This window comes from Typopeltis vanoorti, chromosome 2, assembly GCF_054136105.1.
Source record: "Typopeltis vanoorti isolate ZY-2024b chromosome 2, IOZ_Tvanoo_1.0, whole genome shotgun sequence".
NCBI classification, from domain to species: Eukaryota; Metazoa; Arthropoda; class Arachnida; order Uropygi; family Thelyphonidae; genus Typopeltis; species Typopeltis vanoorti.
In genome coordinates this window covers 89,461,784-89,480,934 of record NC_143550.1, presented here as the reverse complement: position 1 = coordinate 89,480,934, position 19,151 = coordinate 89,461,784, and the positions used below count along the sequence as shown (strand labels likewise).

Genomic DNA, 19,151 nt, shown 5'->3' with positions numbered 1-19,151 from the left:
CCCTCAAACTCACTTAACATATTCAAAAACTCGCATCCATTCCTTCTACACAGCCTATTCATCGAATAGTTTGCCATCATAGCCCTTCTTCTTAATTAATTTTTATCATAGCGAGGTAAAATACTGACAATTTACAATTTCTAACTCTTCACTCTCGCTTCTTCCAATAACCCTTTCACGTCCTCTCTCATACTGAACTTATGTTAAGTCATTGGTACCTACTAGAACTACGATTTCGTTTACTTTTCTTTTCTGTTTTAAGTTATAGTTTAAACATAATTTATATTTTATTGACTACACATAGGTGTTTGACAATGTAGAACCTGAACATCTGATAGAATGCATCAAAAACATTAGAAATACAGGGCAAAGATACCAGATTACTGATTAATCTATATTGGGAGCAAATTGCCTCAATAAAAATTGCTGAAGAAACTCTGAAGGTATTTCTAGTAAGGAAAGGTGTCAGAAAAGGCTGTGTTCTTTCTCCTATATTTTTTAACCTCTTCCAAGAATTAGCAGAATTTAAAGTAGTCAACATAGGAGGCAGAAATATAAACAACTTAAGATATGCAGACGATATGTTACTTCTGGCTGAAAACAAAAAATATCTCAAAACCCGCTAGAAATGACTGAAATAAGTGAAAAATCGACTTAATTTCACCTTAAAAAAAAAACAAAACCATGAACAAGAAAAAAAGGGGTAAATACCCAACTTAAATATTTAAATCAGAGGAAATACTTTGGATCAAGTAGAGAGACATATATATTTGGGTCAACTAATTACAGAGAATTGAAAGTGTGCTAATGAAATATTAAAAAGGATAGAAATTGCTAAGTCAACCTTCTTTAGGATGAAAAACATTCTGACCTCAAAGGAAATTCTCACAAAAACTAGAATTAGACTGTCCAAATGCTATGTATGGTCAACACTGCTATAATGGAACAGAAACCTGAACATTATCAACATGTGAAAATAAATTGAAAGCCTTTGAAATGTGGATTCTCAGAAGAATCCTTAGAGTCCCATGGACTGCCAAAACACTAATGTACAGATATTAGAGATGATTCGAGGACAGTATTCTGTTGAAAATTATTAAGAAAAGGAAAATCACCTACCACGGTCACATAACTAAGGCATGAATCCCTACAAAAAAAAAAACTTTTAGAAGGAATAATACAAGAAAAAGAAGCAGAAGAAGACAAAGAACAAATTGGATGGAAAAGACTAGACCTTTTTGTCTTACGAAGAATGCAAGAGAGAGAGAGAGAGAGAGAGAGAGAGAAGCAGAAAACCGTACATGGTAAGTTCATGATATTCAACCTCCTAGAAGGAGACGACACCTGACAAGAGATAGGTGAGTGATCAGAATTCGAATTAGGATCGAAAACTTTTGAAGTGTTTTTTATTAATATCATTCTTGGAATCCTGATATCCTAATTAATGTATCCTTCTAAGCAATCACAGCCGTATTAACACTATACTATTTCTTTAGATTTCTTTATAATGATTTGCAAACCTGTTGATACAAAGTAAATTTGGTAAAAATTGGGTAAGTTACGCACCACAAAGTTTCAGCATTTTTGAAATTTTTATGTTATTTTATATAATATACTGATAAAAATGTTGCCAAATCCCGGCTCTCGAGCAGCATGAGGCTCTCGAGATAATTTCAGTTATAAAATGTTTGTTTGTTTTTATAGTTTGTTATAAAAGAAAAAACTTCATGATTCATATACTGTGTAATATTTTACAGGCATAAATACATTTATGTATTTATATGTCTATATTTATATTTAATCTTTTATTATTTTATATGTTCTTTTCTATGTAGTCTATATTTTTATATTTTTATTTATCAATATTTAAATCAAAATCTAAATTATATTTATATTTAATTATTTTCAAAAACTAAATTATTTAGAAAATATCTTGCAGCTCGCAAACAACTGAAAAACATCCAGTGTGCTCTTTATCTTTATAGAAAGGTGAAGTATTTTTTAGAAAATTTTGAATTTTTCAGAATAGAAACATATAACTTAATCTATTTTAAAAATCTTAAAATAATTAAAACATAAAAAAAGTAAATCCTTAATGCCTTTTTTCCCCCTCAACGGGAGTAGACAAAGCTGTTTTATCTCTATGTAATTTTTGGAATAGTTGTAGGCAGTAGTACTTTAACCTTAGCCATCAGTAATAGGTAAAATCGTGAGTTCCATGTTCGATTTTCTTGAGCTTCAGGATTAAAACTAAGAGTTTCCTTGATGAAGAACCCTGGTTCTCTGTGCCAAAGAATTACTCGAGAACCAACTTAAAACAAGCTGAGGAAAAAAAAGTTTGTAATCTGAGACTAGAATCAGATCTATAACTGTCTGTTTTTTCCAGCAGTCTAGTACAACGGGAGCATATGTCATTTACATAGAGCTACACATGCAAAACGAATTTTAAATAGATGCTGAATATAAACAGAATGTAGTTATTGACTTCGGGATTAGTGCAAGGATTTCTGGCAAATGAGGCTATCAGATAATTTGACTTATTTTAAATTAAAGGTTTGGTAATTATCAGCACCGTTTTTAAAATTTTCTTTATTTATTAGTATTTATTATTATTATTATTATTATCATTTTGTAAATGAGAGAATTTTGAATTACGGATTTGTAAATCAGGCACTTTTTGCTACTTTAGCACCTCGGTTCATCCTTCAGGATGGTCTTGATTGATCTGTCTTAAGATGCCATCAGTATTATTCCATATATATATATATATATATATATATATATATATATATGGAATAATACACACACACATATATATATATATATGGAATAATACACACACACACACACACACACACACACATATATATATACATATTTATTTATTTATACGCATAGTATTATATTTTGATTCGTATCCTGCAGTTGTCTACACTCAATGAATTGATCTGAAAATTAAAAAAATAAACAAACTTATTTATGGATATTTTTAAGTTATGATATAAAATTGGAGAAGAGGAAAACTTAATAGTTTATGATGAAGGGGATTCAAAGTTTCAAAGGAAACTGCATTTAATGATCATTTTCCTTTAGGAAAGTAGACATTTAGGCGAATGATGCTGCTTTTGTTGTGAACATTTGTCGAAGAAATATTTTGTAATCTCCTTTAAACGTTTTCAAATCCTATTCAGTTTTTGTTCTTTCATTACACCCTTCTGTACTGGAAAGCACTCGGTCTTTGGGAGTCGACATTTGGGTTGTTTGGAAGTAACAACGAAAGCAGACAAGATCATGAAGTGAATGCATTTTGTCTGTCGAATACGTATAACAATTCGCATCCTATTCTCGGTTCTGCAGGGAGATCGCTTTATTCTAATCTATCTGAAAAGGTGTACAAAATGCATTTCGATTCCTGAAGGGTTTCGAAGAGAGATGTGTCCGTCAAAAGTGTGAATGACATTCCAATTGCACAAATGAGTAGTCTACTCTGAATCACGTCTGCAAAGTAAGATGATTAACTGATTGTTATTCCTTTTTGTGTCAGAAACTGTGTTTGCAATCACTCTTAAAGATACTGGACTGTTCCTGCCCTTCCCAAAATTCTGATGTTCATCTCTCTCTCTCTCTTTGTGAGTGTGAGTGGATGTTTCACACACACAAAGAGAGAGAGAGAGAGAGAGAGAGAGAGAGAGAGAGAGAGAGAGAGAGAGAGAGAGCACATTTGATGCCGTTCTCTGATACAGGAATTACGAATTAGAAATCTGATTGCTTTTTGTAATATACACATGTAAATGTTCGATGATTTTTTTTTTTTGTGGAAATGTAAACATTTAATATTTTAAATATGATATTTAAATTAAATTAAGTTAAATTATCTGAAAAAATTGGGTGCTTTATTTTGTATGAGCTGAATACTTCGAATGTAAAATGTTAAGAACCAAAAGAATGGTAATACCAAGTTTCTCTAAACATTATTTTAAAATGTATTATAAAACCAGTTCAAGAAGAGAGAATAACGCTCTTTCCCAGGCACCCTTCTTTGTAATAGCAACAGTGTGTATTGTTGAAATTAAGTCTGTTTTTAAAATATTAACACAAATTTCGATGTATAATAAATTTTTGCAGTCACGTGAACTCGCCATATTTATTGTATTGTTTGATTGTGTATATGTTATTGGGAAAGTGTGAAAAGCAGGCATTCTAGAGAATGCCTAGGCGTTTTTTGGCAAAGTATGAAATGTCTGTTTTTTTTTAATATTTTACATACTTTCCCTAAGCATTGTATGGAATACCTAGGCATTATATAGAATGACAAATACTATTTCGGCTATATTTTCATTCTGAATTTTTAAATTTTGCCGCCATAGGGAGGTTAGGTGCAGGTGGTTGTTATGAGTGTGACAGACGATGGTTTTTACCGACTTGGAACTTTCGGCTATATCTTTATTTTGAAGTTTTAAATTTTGCCACCATGGGGAGGTTAGGTTAGGTGCTGGCAGTTGTTATGAGTGTAACAGACGATGGTTTTTACCGATTTGGAACTGCTGAAGGAATTTTAAACAAACTCTGTGCCAGATCACAATTCACTCTATGTCTCAAGGACTTAATGAGAGTGGAGACATTCCTCACTACGAAATAGCTCTCCAGTCAGCCGCTTCCACTCAGTCCACAAGTAGCGCCAAGGGTTCGTGAGGAGCACCTGCAAGACCAAGTGCCGAAATTTCAAGTGCTTTTGTATGAAAAAGGCAGTGAAGTGCAATTCAAAATGCCATTACAGAACGTCTCCAACTCTCAGTAAGTTCTTGAGACATAAAGTGAATTGTGATCTGGCACAGAGTTGGTTTAAAATTCCTTAATCAGTTCCAAGTCGGTAAAACCATCGTCTGCACACATAACAACCGCCAGCACCTAACCTATCCTACCCTAACCTCCCCATTGCGGCAAAATTTAAAACTTCAAACCTAACTTAATCAGTTCCAAGTTGATAAAAACCATCGTCTGTCACACTCATAACAACCACCAGCACCTAACCTAACCTCCCCATGGCGGAAAAATTTAAAACTTCAAAATGAAAATATATCCGAAATAGTATTTGTCATTCTATATAATGCCTAGGCATTCTATACAATGCCTAGGGAAAGTATGTAATATATTAAAAAACCATACATTTCATACTTTGCCAAAAAACGCCCGCCTAGGCATACTATAGAATGCCTGCCTTTCACACTTTGCCAGTAAAATATATAAACTTTCATTATATTTAATTTTCTACACCATGTTTTCGAATATTACAACTAGACACCTCATTCCTAAACAAGTCCACCTTAAGGATTATAAATACTACCGGTTTAGTTGGCATTCTTTCTACTACTACTACTGCTACTAACCTTGAACCAAACTGAAATGAATGAAACCAGTATCATTTTACCTTGCTATAATCCTATAAGCTGATCTACTTGAAAATTGGAAACTCATTTCCACGCTCTCCTGCTATACTTTAGGGAAAAGATTATTGTTGTTGTTGTTGGTGGTAATTTGAAGGACAAGACAACTAAAGTATGAAACCTGTGTGTGTGCGCACGTTCGTTCGTTCGTTCTTCTGGGCAATTTTACCTGTTTTGTGGGATAAAAATTCGAGTTAGGGATTTTGGAATCCAAGACGGGTCGATCCCCTATGACTTTCCATCTATAGAATATTTTAGTTGCCGACCAAGCTACAGAGGCTTTAGGGCGAAGGAAAATTTTGAATATAAGGGAGACTGTCTTTTTTTATCGATAAAATAACGAAAGAGAGAAGTCATTCACAGGTATAGGTTAATAGGCTAATAACATTATTATTCCATACCGTATCTAACCTAACACTAGGCGTAAAAGGTATTAAAAATGAATAATAATAGTAAAGAATGAAAATAAATATAAATGAATAAAAGCTAGAAGGCTACTTATTTCATCTTGGGAATAAAAGATCAACGTAAAATGTCGGAAATTTAGCCACCCGATGGTGACATATAAATTAAAATATATTCGACTCAATCTCTTCAACTACATTTCACACTGCATACGAATATCAAGCTTATAGCGCAATTTGTTTACTATTACAAATTAAAATGTAAGTATGCAATTGAACAGAAAACCGACACGTTTTTCATAGGGGAAAAAAAAAAAAAAACGATATTAAAATGCACTAAAACCACAGTGCATGGTGGTTGTTAATTAAACTTGCATTCACATAGATTAAAGATTAGATGTCCTGGATCTAATATCATCTAATCTTATGACCACACGTCATTTATGAGTTATCAATCTTTCTACTTTCTAAAGGGATTTTAAAATGTAACGAATCTACTGTTCTGAATTCTTTGTCTAAATTGTTCTTTTGGAGTTGGTCACATTTTTAAGACTTTTTTTTCCCTCTAGAAAATAAAGCACGATGATTAGAAGGCATCTTGAATGATGTTATGCCCTTTGGGGTGGGGGGGGAGGAAAAAAAGTGTGAAACTTTGCATGGGGGGAAAGGATAATATCTTCTTTTTAAAAAGCGTATCACTTTTCAAATGAAAAAGAAACTTGCCTAAGCAAGCTTTTTCATTTTTTCATTGTAGGTGATACTGCTGTATCAGCACAATTTGCATTTTTTTTTTTTTTCGGAATACACTTAAATCACTGTCACTAATTACATTAATTAGTAAAATTAAAAAATAGTACAAATGTATACGAACATCTAAAAAATTTATTTAATATGTGATATGGAAATTAATGGGTTTGAAGCTCTTTCACAGAAATAGAAAGAATAATCCAAAAGTCCCGAAAATAGCGTTATATCATTTAAAATTCACTCCTTGTTCTAAATATCGAAAATTAACAATCATATTTCGTCCATAAATTGAGAGCAGATGTTCCTCTGAATTTTTCTGCTTCCCTTTCGTCTATTCTTCTTCTCTGCTCGTCACTGAAATAATTTCTCCAGTCTCCAACAACTCCTTTTCTAACAAAATCGGCAGAATTTGATGGTCGCGGACTTGCCCAAGCAAGTTGATTTTGTTTCATTGAATTAATACTGCAATGTGTCAAAACATTTTGCAATATCGTGTTATTTTTAGCATTATCATAAAATCGTCCTCCAAGAAATTCTGCAAGCCTCATGACATTACTTCTTGTGTCTGTTTTTATATCTTCATAAAGTAGAAACAAAACATTTTTTTCATCTTTATGTTGAAACCATGACCAAAGATGATCAAAATAATCGCCGAAATCTACTTCTCCACGAACAAACAGTTCGAAATAGTCGTCGAATGTGCCATCGGCAAAATCATAATGACGAGGAAATCCTTGTGTGTGATGATAAAAAGAAACGCAACAATCTTTGGGATTTCGAGCAACATATATATATTTTGCTCCTTTAGAGTAGGGTGTTAAATTGAAAGGCAAATGAGTCTTTATCAGTCGCGGTTTCGAAGTGTTAGACACGACTTCACTACCAACTTCTTCTAAATGAGGGGAAATGCTGTCTAGACGTTGACCTTTTGGTATTGGCTCACCGTTATTGCTTAGAAGATATAGAATGTACTGAACCCAGGTGGTTCCACACTTAGGATAGGTGACAAGAAAAGTATCATCTTCCTCCGGTTGATACCTAATACCAGATTCAAAACCTTCAACTGGAAACCCTCTAGGCATCCTGAATCCATTACTATGGGTGTAATAGGATGGTTGTTTTTTGGCCATGTATCGAGCAATATACTAACCTAAGGAAAGAAAATACATAATTTTAAGATTCAAATTATTAAATGCATTACACAAAAATGGTGATAAAATACGAAATACAAATATTTGATATAAATACAATAAGCATTCTAATCACTAATTTCTCATGTTTGTTAACTGCATTTCTTTTGGAATGAGTTCCCGAGTTTTGGGAAAGGAAAACACTGCCATCTCTTTACAAGACCTACTCTTTTTATTATTATTATTATTATTATTATTTAACGGTGTCTCCATGGAGTCAAAAGACTCATCGCGGGAGACCCGACATTGACACACTAACCATTATTTACACAATACCTGTCATACCTCTCCTTAAATTCATTCACAGTTAAAGCATTCACAACCAGTTCTGGCAAAGCATTCCACCCATTCACAACCCTCCAAGTAAAAAATCTAGTCCTAACACCCCTGCTAACCACACTCTTACACTTAGCAGGATATGTATGATCTATCGACAATGAATAGTGCCGAATTTACATTTTATGTACCCCTAGGCTAGAAATAGTATAAGACCGTAGTTTTCAAAAGAAACTTGTCTACTATGCATAGGTATGTATAATAAAAGCAGTGCGCAATGAAACAATCGTTGAATTAGAATAAATTATAACAATAAATATGTATTAAATCATTTTTTTTCTAGATCTGACACTTGTAAATTCATTAATGATACCATCAAATGATAATTTTACTACAAGGAAAAAAATGATAGAACGTAGAACAGTGACGTGACGATAAGTAAGAGGGAATGGGCATGTGTAAATTGTCGCTTATAAAACTATCGGTTTACAGAATAAGTAGTGGCATAATAAATGAATGGACTACGTAGTTCTTGGTACCAACTGCTACGTTTCATGTTGCTATAGCAGAAGAGAGAAAGTAGGTAGATTTGTAATAAAAATGAATAAAGGAAAAAAACATGCACTTCAGAGAAACACTGACGTTGTGGTGTGTAAAATTATATTTTGCAGCCTCCCAATTTAACCTGATGCTCAAAATTTAAGAAGCGTGAAAATCATGAATAAAAATAATGAAAGTGAAGAATTATCAAGTGCAAAAATGATAAGACTTAAAAGCTATGAGATCCCAAACATCCCGAGGTCCTAGGCTACAGCTTAGTCATCTTATAGGCAAATCCGCACTGACATGAATGTAACACGTTAACAGCAGAGGGTGATGACATACTCAGTCATCATAGCCTTCTGCCGTAATTCTAAACAACCAACCAACGATGCTATATCTGTCAATGGTGGTGGTCGGATGTAAATCTATCTGGTTTTGCGAGATGTAAAACTACGTTTCCAGGAGGAAAAAAACCTCTGTTATTTATAAGGACGTTTCATTAAAAAAATAATTATAAATGTTCCTCCTGTTCTAGATTGGAATTCAAATCCAGGTCAAAAGTCTGATCGGTCGACTAAAGGGCATTCCTGCCGGATGGCCATAGTGACTCAACCAGTTTTTTATAATTTTATCTATGCCCCAACCAAAACTGAAAATGTAGTACACTAACATCCTGAATGGTAAAATGGTTGTATGGAAAGCTTTAAGCTTATCCAATTAGTAAAAATGGTAGTAATATTAATGCCGCCAATGAATGGGATCTTCAATATTGTCAGATCTTATATGTTGGTCTTCTAAGGCGCTACAAACTGCACCAATCCATCCAGATTTTATCTTCATCTGAGCTTTTTTTAACTGCAACCTCAGCATCAATCACTTATTCTGCTTATCTTTCCACTACCTTCTTTCTAAGTCACCACGTCACCATACAGTACATCTAACCTTACTCAGAACTTTGATATCAGTGGTATCTACTCTTTGATCAAATGATTTATTTCAAATTTAACTTTCAGTTTCATAAGTTAAATTTGTTTGAACACCTGTCTTGAATATTGCTAGTTTATTATTTAATCCAAATTCTATCTTGTTACATATAAATCTATCCAACTAGCTTTTTAAGACACTAGTTTTGCTTATTCTATTATGTCTTTCTTACAGAACACTACTAGGATGAGTGGTTAAAGGCTATATAATCAAGAAACCTTGCGCTATACACCAAATATGGAACTCTTCCAAGCCAATCCAAATCTTGAGTAAGCAGTGAGGGGTCTCACACAAGGCAGTGAAATTCGCCTATAAATTCAAAATATCCCTAATGAGATTTGAACCTACCCGCAATCTATTGAGGATGGAGCGGATACATTATTTTTTTAACGTACTTATACAAAACAGGAAAATTTTCTAGAGAATGGGGAGTGGGCAATAATAATAATTCCAAAATATAACAAGAGATCGAATCCGAACAAAGTGCTCATAAGTTTATTAAGAGAACAAAAAATGTATAGTAAAATTCTTAGTAATAAATTAAACTATAACTGAAGACTTTCTTTTTTACAAGAATTTTAAAATGAATTTTCGAAAGGAAGTTCACGTATAAATCAAAAGTTTAGCTTAAAATTATTAAACGAAAACACAGAGAATACGATCTTCAAATGGGTTTAATATTCTTAGTCTATAAAAAGCATCTGATAGCGTTAAAAGAAATATGTAAAAACCTTAGAATAAAAAAGAAAAGTCATCCTCCACTTCCACATGGTGCAGCCCAGAGAAAACAAACGTATGACGACCGAGCATTGGCGGTATAACCATTACATCCAAATTCGAAGAAATAGCATTCCTAGTGGCGGTCTGAAGGCTATGGCTGGGTAATGAAGTTGACACCAGTCCGGTTTGGCTGGTAGCCAACTTGAGGGAAATCATAGCAGGGGCGAATGCCGGTCTTGAAATTCAAGCTTGCTCTTGATATCATTAATGAATTACTGACTCAGTAATTCATCATTCCGCAAATCAGACTTCAATCACACCTCTTACTCCCTGAATGATAAGAAGAGTAAGCGTGATTTTCAAGACCAGCATTTGCCCCTGAATCATATTACTGAAGTCTCCAAAGAAATTTCGTCAGAGTCACTTTTGGATAAAGACTTAGAACCGAATAATGGTTACCGAAAACAGATAAACGGAAAAATTACAATTGCCATTGGAATGTTCGGAGTATAAATAGAGAAGCAGATTAAGAACTAAAGAAGGTAAAAGGTTGATATGGCAATAATAATAGAAACAAAAAAGAAATTAAGAGAAACAAAAGAATCAGAACTTAATATTATTATTATTATTCCGGGCAACTCCATGGAGTCGAGAGACTCATCGAGGGAGGCCTTAACATCATGTCAAGAACAACTATTCGACATTCACACAGTATCTATCATACCTTGCCTTGAACTCATTCACGGTCGTCGCACCCACCACATAATCTGACAGCTTATTCCACTCATTCACCACTCTCCAAGTAAAAAACCTAGCTCTAACACCCTTGTTAACCACATTCTTGCCCAGCTTCCATGCATGACCCCTAGTCTTCCCACTACCAGTCCTATTTTCAGAAATATCTTCTGGATTAATCTTATAGTAACCCTTCAGTAATTTGAATATCTCAATCATATCACCCATTTTCCGCCTACCGACCAATTTTTTCAACCCACAAATCTTCAACCTATTTTCATAAGGTTCATTCCACAGACCTGCTATCATCTTGGTCACTCGCCTCTGGATCCTCTCCACTTCCTCCCCATCACGAAGAAACCCTGGTGCCCATAACTGGGCACAGTACTCGACATGGGGTCTTATCAAGGCTCGATATAGAGGAACAATAACTTGTTTGTCTCTGCATGTTAAAGTATTTTTCAGAAGCCAAGTGATTTGATGAGCTGATTTTGCCACTTTTGCAATGTGCCCCCTAAACTTCAATTTCCTATCCACTAACACTCCCAAATTCCTGGCCTCATCAATCTCCTGGAGAACAGTTCCACCATTGTGATATACTGCTACTATTGTTTTCAGCCCAAAATGCATAACCTTACACTTTGCCACATTAAATTGACATCCATTCTCCTTAGCCTATTCCTCCAAACTATGCAAATCATCCTGTGAAATTTTGACATCATGTGCACTCACAATTGCTCTACCCAACATTGCATCATCAGCAAACAAGTGAACACTTCCTCTCAGATCCTTTCCTATATCATTGATGAAAAAATTGAAAAGTAGTGGTCCAAAAAGAGAGCCCTGCAGCACACAACTAGTCACAAGCCGTCTTTTACACTCAAATCCTGAATAAACCACTCTCTAGTATCTCTCCATCAACCACCCTCCTATCCATCTCACCAACTCTAAATCCATCTCCATCTGCTCCAGTATACTGATTAGGGCTCCGTGTGGTAACCTGTCAAAGGCCTTGGCAAGAGCCAATAGAATCACTGTAAACATATTACCCTTATCCAGTTCAGCCGTCACTGTGTTATAAAACATGAGCAAGTTACTGAGGCATGATCTACCCTTCACAAAACCATGTTGTCCTCATACAACATCCCATTTTCATCTATCCAATCCTGTATTCTTTTCTTGACTAATTTCTCTAAGACCTTGACAACGATTCCTGAAATGCTAATCGGTCGGTAATTTACAACAGCAGTCTTGGAACCACCTTTATGCAGTGGAACTATTTTCCCTTCTTTCCACCCCTCGGGACTAACCCAGACCCGAGACTCAAATTAAACAAATTGGTAAATGGTACTGACAATTCTTTAGCTGCTTCTCGTCGACATGAGCTGGTATACCATCCAATCCAACAGATATATTGACATTGAGGTTATGCAATAAACTACTCACCTCCACTTCATTCACCACAATTCCCATATAATCTACCCATTCATTCCTTTCTGCAATGTGACCACCTGGATGATATATTCTTGCAAAGTGCTCACTCAGTAAGTCAACTATATCAACTGATTCAGTTACCTCCTTACCATCGGCATTCTTTAAAAACCATTCTGCCATATACATTTTCCCTTTTACTTCAACATATCGAAAAAACGTTTGGGATTCTCTTTATCCTGCATGGCTAATGTTCTTTCATAATCCGCTTTTGCTTTTCTTACCACACCCGATACCCTTCTGGCTTGCACTTTATACCATTCATGTGCATGCCAGTCACCTTTCTCCTTAAATTCCCTCCATTGTTGTTTCTTTTTTTGCAGCTCAAGCTTAATGGTGTTATTCGTCCATTTAACCCTTACTTGATTTATTATTCGGACTCTAGGTATATAGTCAGCCATTGCTTCATGCAAACACTTCTTAACTGCCTCCCATGCACTACCAACTTCTAGTCCTTGCAGTTGTACATGCCATGGCACTGAACCAATCAAACTCCTAAGCTTATCATACTTTCCAGCCCGATAATGCCACATATACCCTGTCTTAATTGTAAATTCCACACCTTTAGCCACCTCCCAAGTCAAGACCCTATGATCACTCACCAATTGGTGGCAATGTTGTAATATTTGTTACAGCCAAATCCTCAGATGTAATTACTAGGTTTAGCACTCTCTGACCCCTAGTATTTTCCATTACATGCTGTCACAGATAGTTATCCCTTAATAACCGCATAAAATCCAATTCCTTCCTCCCGTGTGTCCTCTCCTCACTCCAATCAACACAACCATAGTTGAAATCTCCCATAATAATTACTCTCCTTCCACTCATTTCTTCTATTTGCTTGTGCATACTGTCTCCACCATCTTTTCCATCACCTGGTCTATAGCAGCACCCAATTGTATATTTTGTTCTGCTAGCCACAATCTCACACCAAATGGCCTCAAATGTGCTCTTTTCTCTATCCTGCAATTCAACATATATTCTTCTTGGCTGCAGCTCAAACATCATCAGCAATACTGCTCCCCCCATTTTATTCTCCCTGTCATTCCTGAACACACTATACCCATCACATTCAATCCCACTAGCTATATCATCTCCAGTTAGCCATGATTCACTAATGCCAATAACCTGTGGCCTGGAAGTGCCAACCATGGCCAAAACTCTTCCTTCTTGTTCCTAATACTCTAAGCATTAGTGTACATGAATTTAAGACCCGTCCACAAATTCCACACCACTCGTCATACATAACCCACACATAAAGTTATTTGCAATTATGGCCCTCCTTTTAAACATTTCACTGTCATACAGTGGCAAAAGACTAATCACTCTTTTCTTTTGCTACCTCAAACAATTCATTCAGGTCCTCTATCATTTCCATTTTATCTCCTTTCAAATCATTCGTACCAGCCACAACTATCATTTTTTCACCTTTTCCTTTTGCTTTCTAACAGACTCAATTACATCCTTTATGGTCGCACCAGGTTGGTACGATTTTGTCAAATCCTCTACTAATACACTTCGTACTAACGAGTCTCCATAAAGCACTCTCTCCTTCATTTTGTTTACGTTCACATTCATACGCTTATTTTTCCTATCATACTTTTTATTATTGGCTGCTACACTCAGTCGACTTTTGTTCACATGCTCTGGCTGCCACTTTTCCCTTTGTATCGCTCCACTCAATAACGCGATCTCACTCATTGCATCTGTCTTATCTTTTTTATTCTCTGTAAAACCATTAATTTGCTCTGAGTTTATACCATCATTCACACTCTACATTCACGCCCTCACAGTTCTCTAGTACAACCCTCGCCATTTCTTGTCATATCACTGTTTTCTTTACTCTGATGTTTGACAAAAATATCACACTCACTATCTGAAATACACTTTAATTCCTCATTCTCCTTACATTTTCTACACACAATCACTCCTTTATTATCATCTAACCATACTCCGCAAAGCGTACATATCGCAGATAGTACACTGAATCATCTCCTTTATATTACCGTTATTGAATAAAGATGGCGAACCATCATTACTGGCCGCTATTTTCCTTCGTACGGAGCCATACTCACTTAACGTATTTTATGAAATTATAAAATGAAACACCAAAAACACACAAACAGACACACTAAGATACGCAAGGCAAACAAAACTACGTAATATTCAAGTAAATTTATCAATGATAACTTAAAATAACATTTATCTTGTCAGGATCTCACGACAAACACAAACGACTACAAATCGCTCTAGCGGCTAGAGATACATATACAGTCATATCGTGGGGTTGGAAGAGAAAGGGGGGGGGGGAAACTAGTGCGAAATTAATGATATAAATAAACAAAGACTGGAAAGAATATACACAAAGTTATAACTATTAAAGATTTGAAAAGAATAAAGTAAGAAAGAACACATTCTATTGGAGAATATGTTTCTATAAATTATTGAAACATATTCTCCAATAGAATGTGAGAATGAAGAGAGATTAGACTTTTATAAGTTATTACGAGATACTTAATAATAAAATAAACCCAGTTTATGTTATTGGTTTACAGGTTGGCCCATAAGTCACGAAGCGGTTTAAAGAATAACTTTTTTATTACTAATTATTTTATTTTTACAAATTATATTTTTTAGATATTCTAAGGAACATTTGGAAAATTAATCGTGGAAAAGCTCAAAAGCTCAACTCAAGAACGGACTGAAATCCTGCCAATTTTCTTTGAAATCAGCATTCGATTCTTCTAATGCAAAGAACATATTACCCTTTTAATGTCAGAAATATTCCCTCGGAAAAAATTATTCGTCGCTTGATTGAACGTTTCCAGAAAAAGGGTTCCATCAGTGAGCTGTCACGATTACAAGAAGAACCAGAAATAAAACATCTGAAGACGTTCTGGCTAGCTGGGTGTGTCTCAGACGTCACTGTTGCACATTTTAAACCATTTACGCATTTTCCCACACAAGATTCAACTGAACAGGAATTAAAATCGATAGATTATCAGCAACGTGTAAATTTTGCCACCCGCTTTCGACAATTGGCCAAAGAAGAGAACGACTTTATCGATCATCTGATTATGTCTAATGAGGCTACTTTTACCTCAATTGTTTTCAAACAAGCAGAACTCCAGGATTTGGGGTTCAGACAATTGAAGGGTTGTTCACCAACCTGAATTGCACCCCTCAAGTGTATGGTTTGGTTCAGTGTAACATCACAGGGAATCATTGGGCGTTACTTCTTTCAAGGTATAGGCGATACTGCAATGATGGTGAGGAGCGATGTCGATTCATGATTGAAAATTTTGTACCTCCTGCAGTAGAGAAGAACCGAGATGTGGTTTCAGCAAGATATAGTCACTGCTTACACTGCTAGATCCACAGTGGAATTCCCAAGGCACATTTTTGGCAAGCGTATAATTTCACAAAGATCTGCAATTAATTGGCCATTACATTCTTTAGATCTGATGGCTCTCGACTTCTGAGATTACCTGAAGAAAAAAGGTATATGTGAACAAGTTCCAGATCATCCAACAGCTGAAAGAGAACATTCATGCAGAAATTAGGACGACACAGTCCAAAACATTAACAGTCATTGAACATGCCATAGAAAGGATCTGGGAAGACAAAAAAATTTTGATGTTAAGTCTGGGTGGTTCATAACTGATTTAAAAAATAAATAAATAAATAAAAATAAATCGCCAACTTCTGCATTTCATTTTCGCAAAAATAATAAATAAATAAATAAATAAATAAAGTTATTAAATGTTTAAACTCATTCTTGAGTTATGAACACCCTGTATATTGTTGCATCGTAGCTTCTGTTCAATCATGTTTTATCGTCTTACGATTCTCTCTCTTTAGTATTTAACAAGTTGTAGGCTGATATATCAATCGAATATGAAGAAAATTTATATTATACTGCGCCACTCCATATTCTGAATTGCAATAGCAACTTAGATAAATCAACCTTCAACTGTAATAAGTTATCATAAGCTGATTTTAGGCCATGGTTTTTATTTTTATTACACAGGGTTCCTGCTGAGATTCGTATTATTATTCTAATAAGCGATGCAATGAAACAATCAGGCAAATACAAGATTCAGTTCAAACAAAATTATTTAATGCAGTGACACATAAATTACATCATAACACAATATTCCAACGGGGACATTATGATTGAACGAATATAAAGCCTCATTAAGTCACTAGTATACTACTCAGCTGAGCTTAAACTTTATAATTAAAGATTATATTTAACAGATCTTACCCTTCTTGTTACAAAGGACTTCTATCATAACTTTACTCTGATCAAGGTTGTATTTCAAAACATTTAAATATCAAATCAGTTCAAGATATTCAGAATGAATACAACTCATGAACCATCAGATATTCATTTGTACTTCTCTAAACTCAGACAATCAATTTTAGTTCTTGTAAGTTCGATATTCCTAAATTACAACAAATAGGCTTCTCAGTATTCTCGTTCAGTCAATGAACACCTAATTCAATAATATAGCATTTATCACTTGAAGAGGGAAAAGTCTTAGCACATCAGACATTAAATCTTGACCCACTGAATACAGCAACTAGGAACAATATACTATCAGCTGAATTAATTTTCGTTACTTCTCACTAAGTATAGCAAAAGTAATCTTACCTGGATATTGCTTCATCACATCATGGGGAGATCGAATAACATTTTTAAAGTCCTTCCTGACTTTTACTTTGTAATAACACAGACTTAAAAGAATCTTCCACTTCCGCGACTGATTTATAGACTCGGGAGAATATAACTTTTATGCACTTGGTTTAAATTATTTACCTATTTCTAATTTTCCTTAGACATATTATCCTATTTCTTGCACTATTCCACTGCTAGGCATTAGGAAGTTTTTGTAAAAATCCAACTCAGTAAAAGGTAAGTAAAATTGCCAAACGATTCCCGGTTATTTAAATTCCATGTTTGGTACATCAAAATTCCCCTCCAGTCTACAGCTACCGTTCTCTATACTACCCTATTCGATTTTCCTTTACTTTCGTTTTCGTATCCCCTCGTTCCTTTTTTCCCGCCAATAACTGGTTGTCACCGGTTAGGCTCACATCAAACTTGCTTTTCCCTTCGTATATAGTAGTTCTCGTTCCAGCACACGCTAGGAGAAATTTGCATGTTTTCTCATAACAACCAATCAAATGATACCACAAAGAATCTTCTGTATATATTAAAATTACATATATTACAGTTTCTTATATTATTATCAAAGGGATAAATTATTATTATTATTATTATTCGTGACACCTCCAAAGAGTCAGAAGACTCATCGCGGAAGGATATCTACACCTGTCTCAACCACTACACCGAACCTCTACTACGAATAATCTCCATCAACGCCATCTACCGCCCACCTCCACCACTACCACAACTAGTAATGTAAATAAAATAATTGACACTTTAATACAGAGCTTTTTCATATCTATAATATGTTTTAAAATCATATAAATAAAATTAACTAACAAAACTTAAAAGGAATTGCATGAATAATATTTTATAAGGCGTTAGCTGATTTTTTTTAAATATTTTATAAGCAGGAAACTAAGAGAATAAATTTAAATAAGTCCTTCTTAAGATATGGTAGATGATGTAAACTATGATTGAAGTATTATCATTATTATAAATATCTTCATTCACAATTTAACAATATAAAATAAATATAATAGCAAACCGAAAAAAAATGCATATAAAAAACTTAATTAAATACTTTAAAGAAATAGTATGGAAAGAAGAGAGCAGTTTTGCCTGTTTGTCGTTGTGATCGGACGTATTCCTTTAGACTCTGCCTAGTTGAATTTTATATAAGGTTTTTCGGGAAGCTCGCATTGCACTGGAACTAACACAGTTGGAGACTTACCATCTCCCCTTTGTATGAAATGTGCAGAGGTCTGATGGCCGGCAGGCCCCACCCGCAATGGGGACCAGTGGTGGACGAATGGTATTTTAGGGAAGTAGGTCTTTGCACTGTGTCCAAGTAAGTTCCCGAAACTCCTTTTCCTTCGTTTTTAAGATAGTCACCTATAATAAACTAACTTTTTGCTGGTAGAAGCTTACTCTAAGCTGTCTATGGGATTCGCTAGTGGAATCTCAAAGTCTACAGGATCACTTACAAACCACTCGGGAAACCCGAGCAACTGCTATTTTCTCTGAAGCCAGATAATGGACTCTTCATACGATGAGCTTTAAGCAAATATTGGCAATTTTTAAACGTGTAGGAGGATTGCTGGAAAGGAAATGGCCGGGAAAGGTTAGCAATCCACCAAATAGAGGAGGTTGAAACAGAGGACTATCAATCCCCCTGACCCCCTCCCCAGCACTTCTCAAGATAACACCAGAGAGATTATGTCACCGGTTAACGACCAGTCCCTAGTGGACTTAGATAACTCCACAGACTATCAGGTTGTCAGCAGGAAGAAACATAAAAAGGGGTCACAGCTGCAGAACCCGAAATAATACCTCAACCATTGGGAAGAACAACTCCAATGGACTTAACAGCACAACCTAATGAAAGATTAGAGACCGACTCCAGGGCACAACCCAAAGAGAGGATTCCACCAGTAGAGATCGC

The 19,151-nt window shown here is 35.0% G+C and overlaps 1 protein-coding gene across 2 annotated transcripts in view; it reads right to left on the bottom strand.

The window, feature by feature from the left end:
* Positions 1–6,712: 6,712 nt before the first annotated feature.
* The window catches only part of LOC150109238 (sulfotransferase ssu-1-like), a 31,948-nt gene continuing 19,509 nt past the window's right edge, over positions 6,713–19,151 (bottom strand). Inside the window, exons 1-2 of one of the 2 annotated variants that reach the window (XM_090406537.1) lie at positions 17,192–17,372; positions 6,713–7,745 (exon numbers count right to left, since the gene is read on the bottom strand). In XM_090406537.1, coding sequence (XP_090262663.1) covers positions 6,859–7,725 — 867 coding nt within the window. In that variant the 5' untranslated portion in view covers positions 7,726–7,745; positions 17,192–17,372 and the 3' untranslated portion in view covers positions 6,713–6,858. Of the gene's footprint in view, positions 7,746–17,191; positions 17,373–19,151 lie in introns of those variants that run through there. The other variant, XM_090406529.1, reaches the window with a different exon arrangement.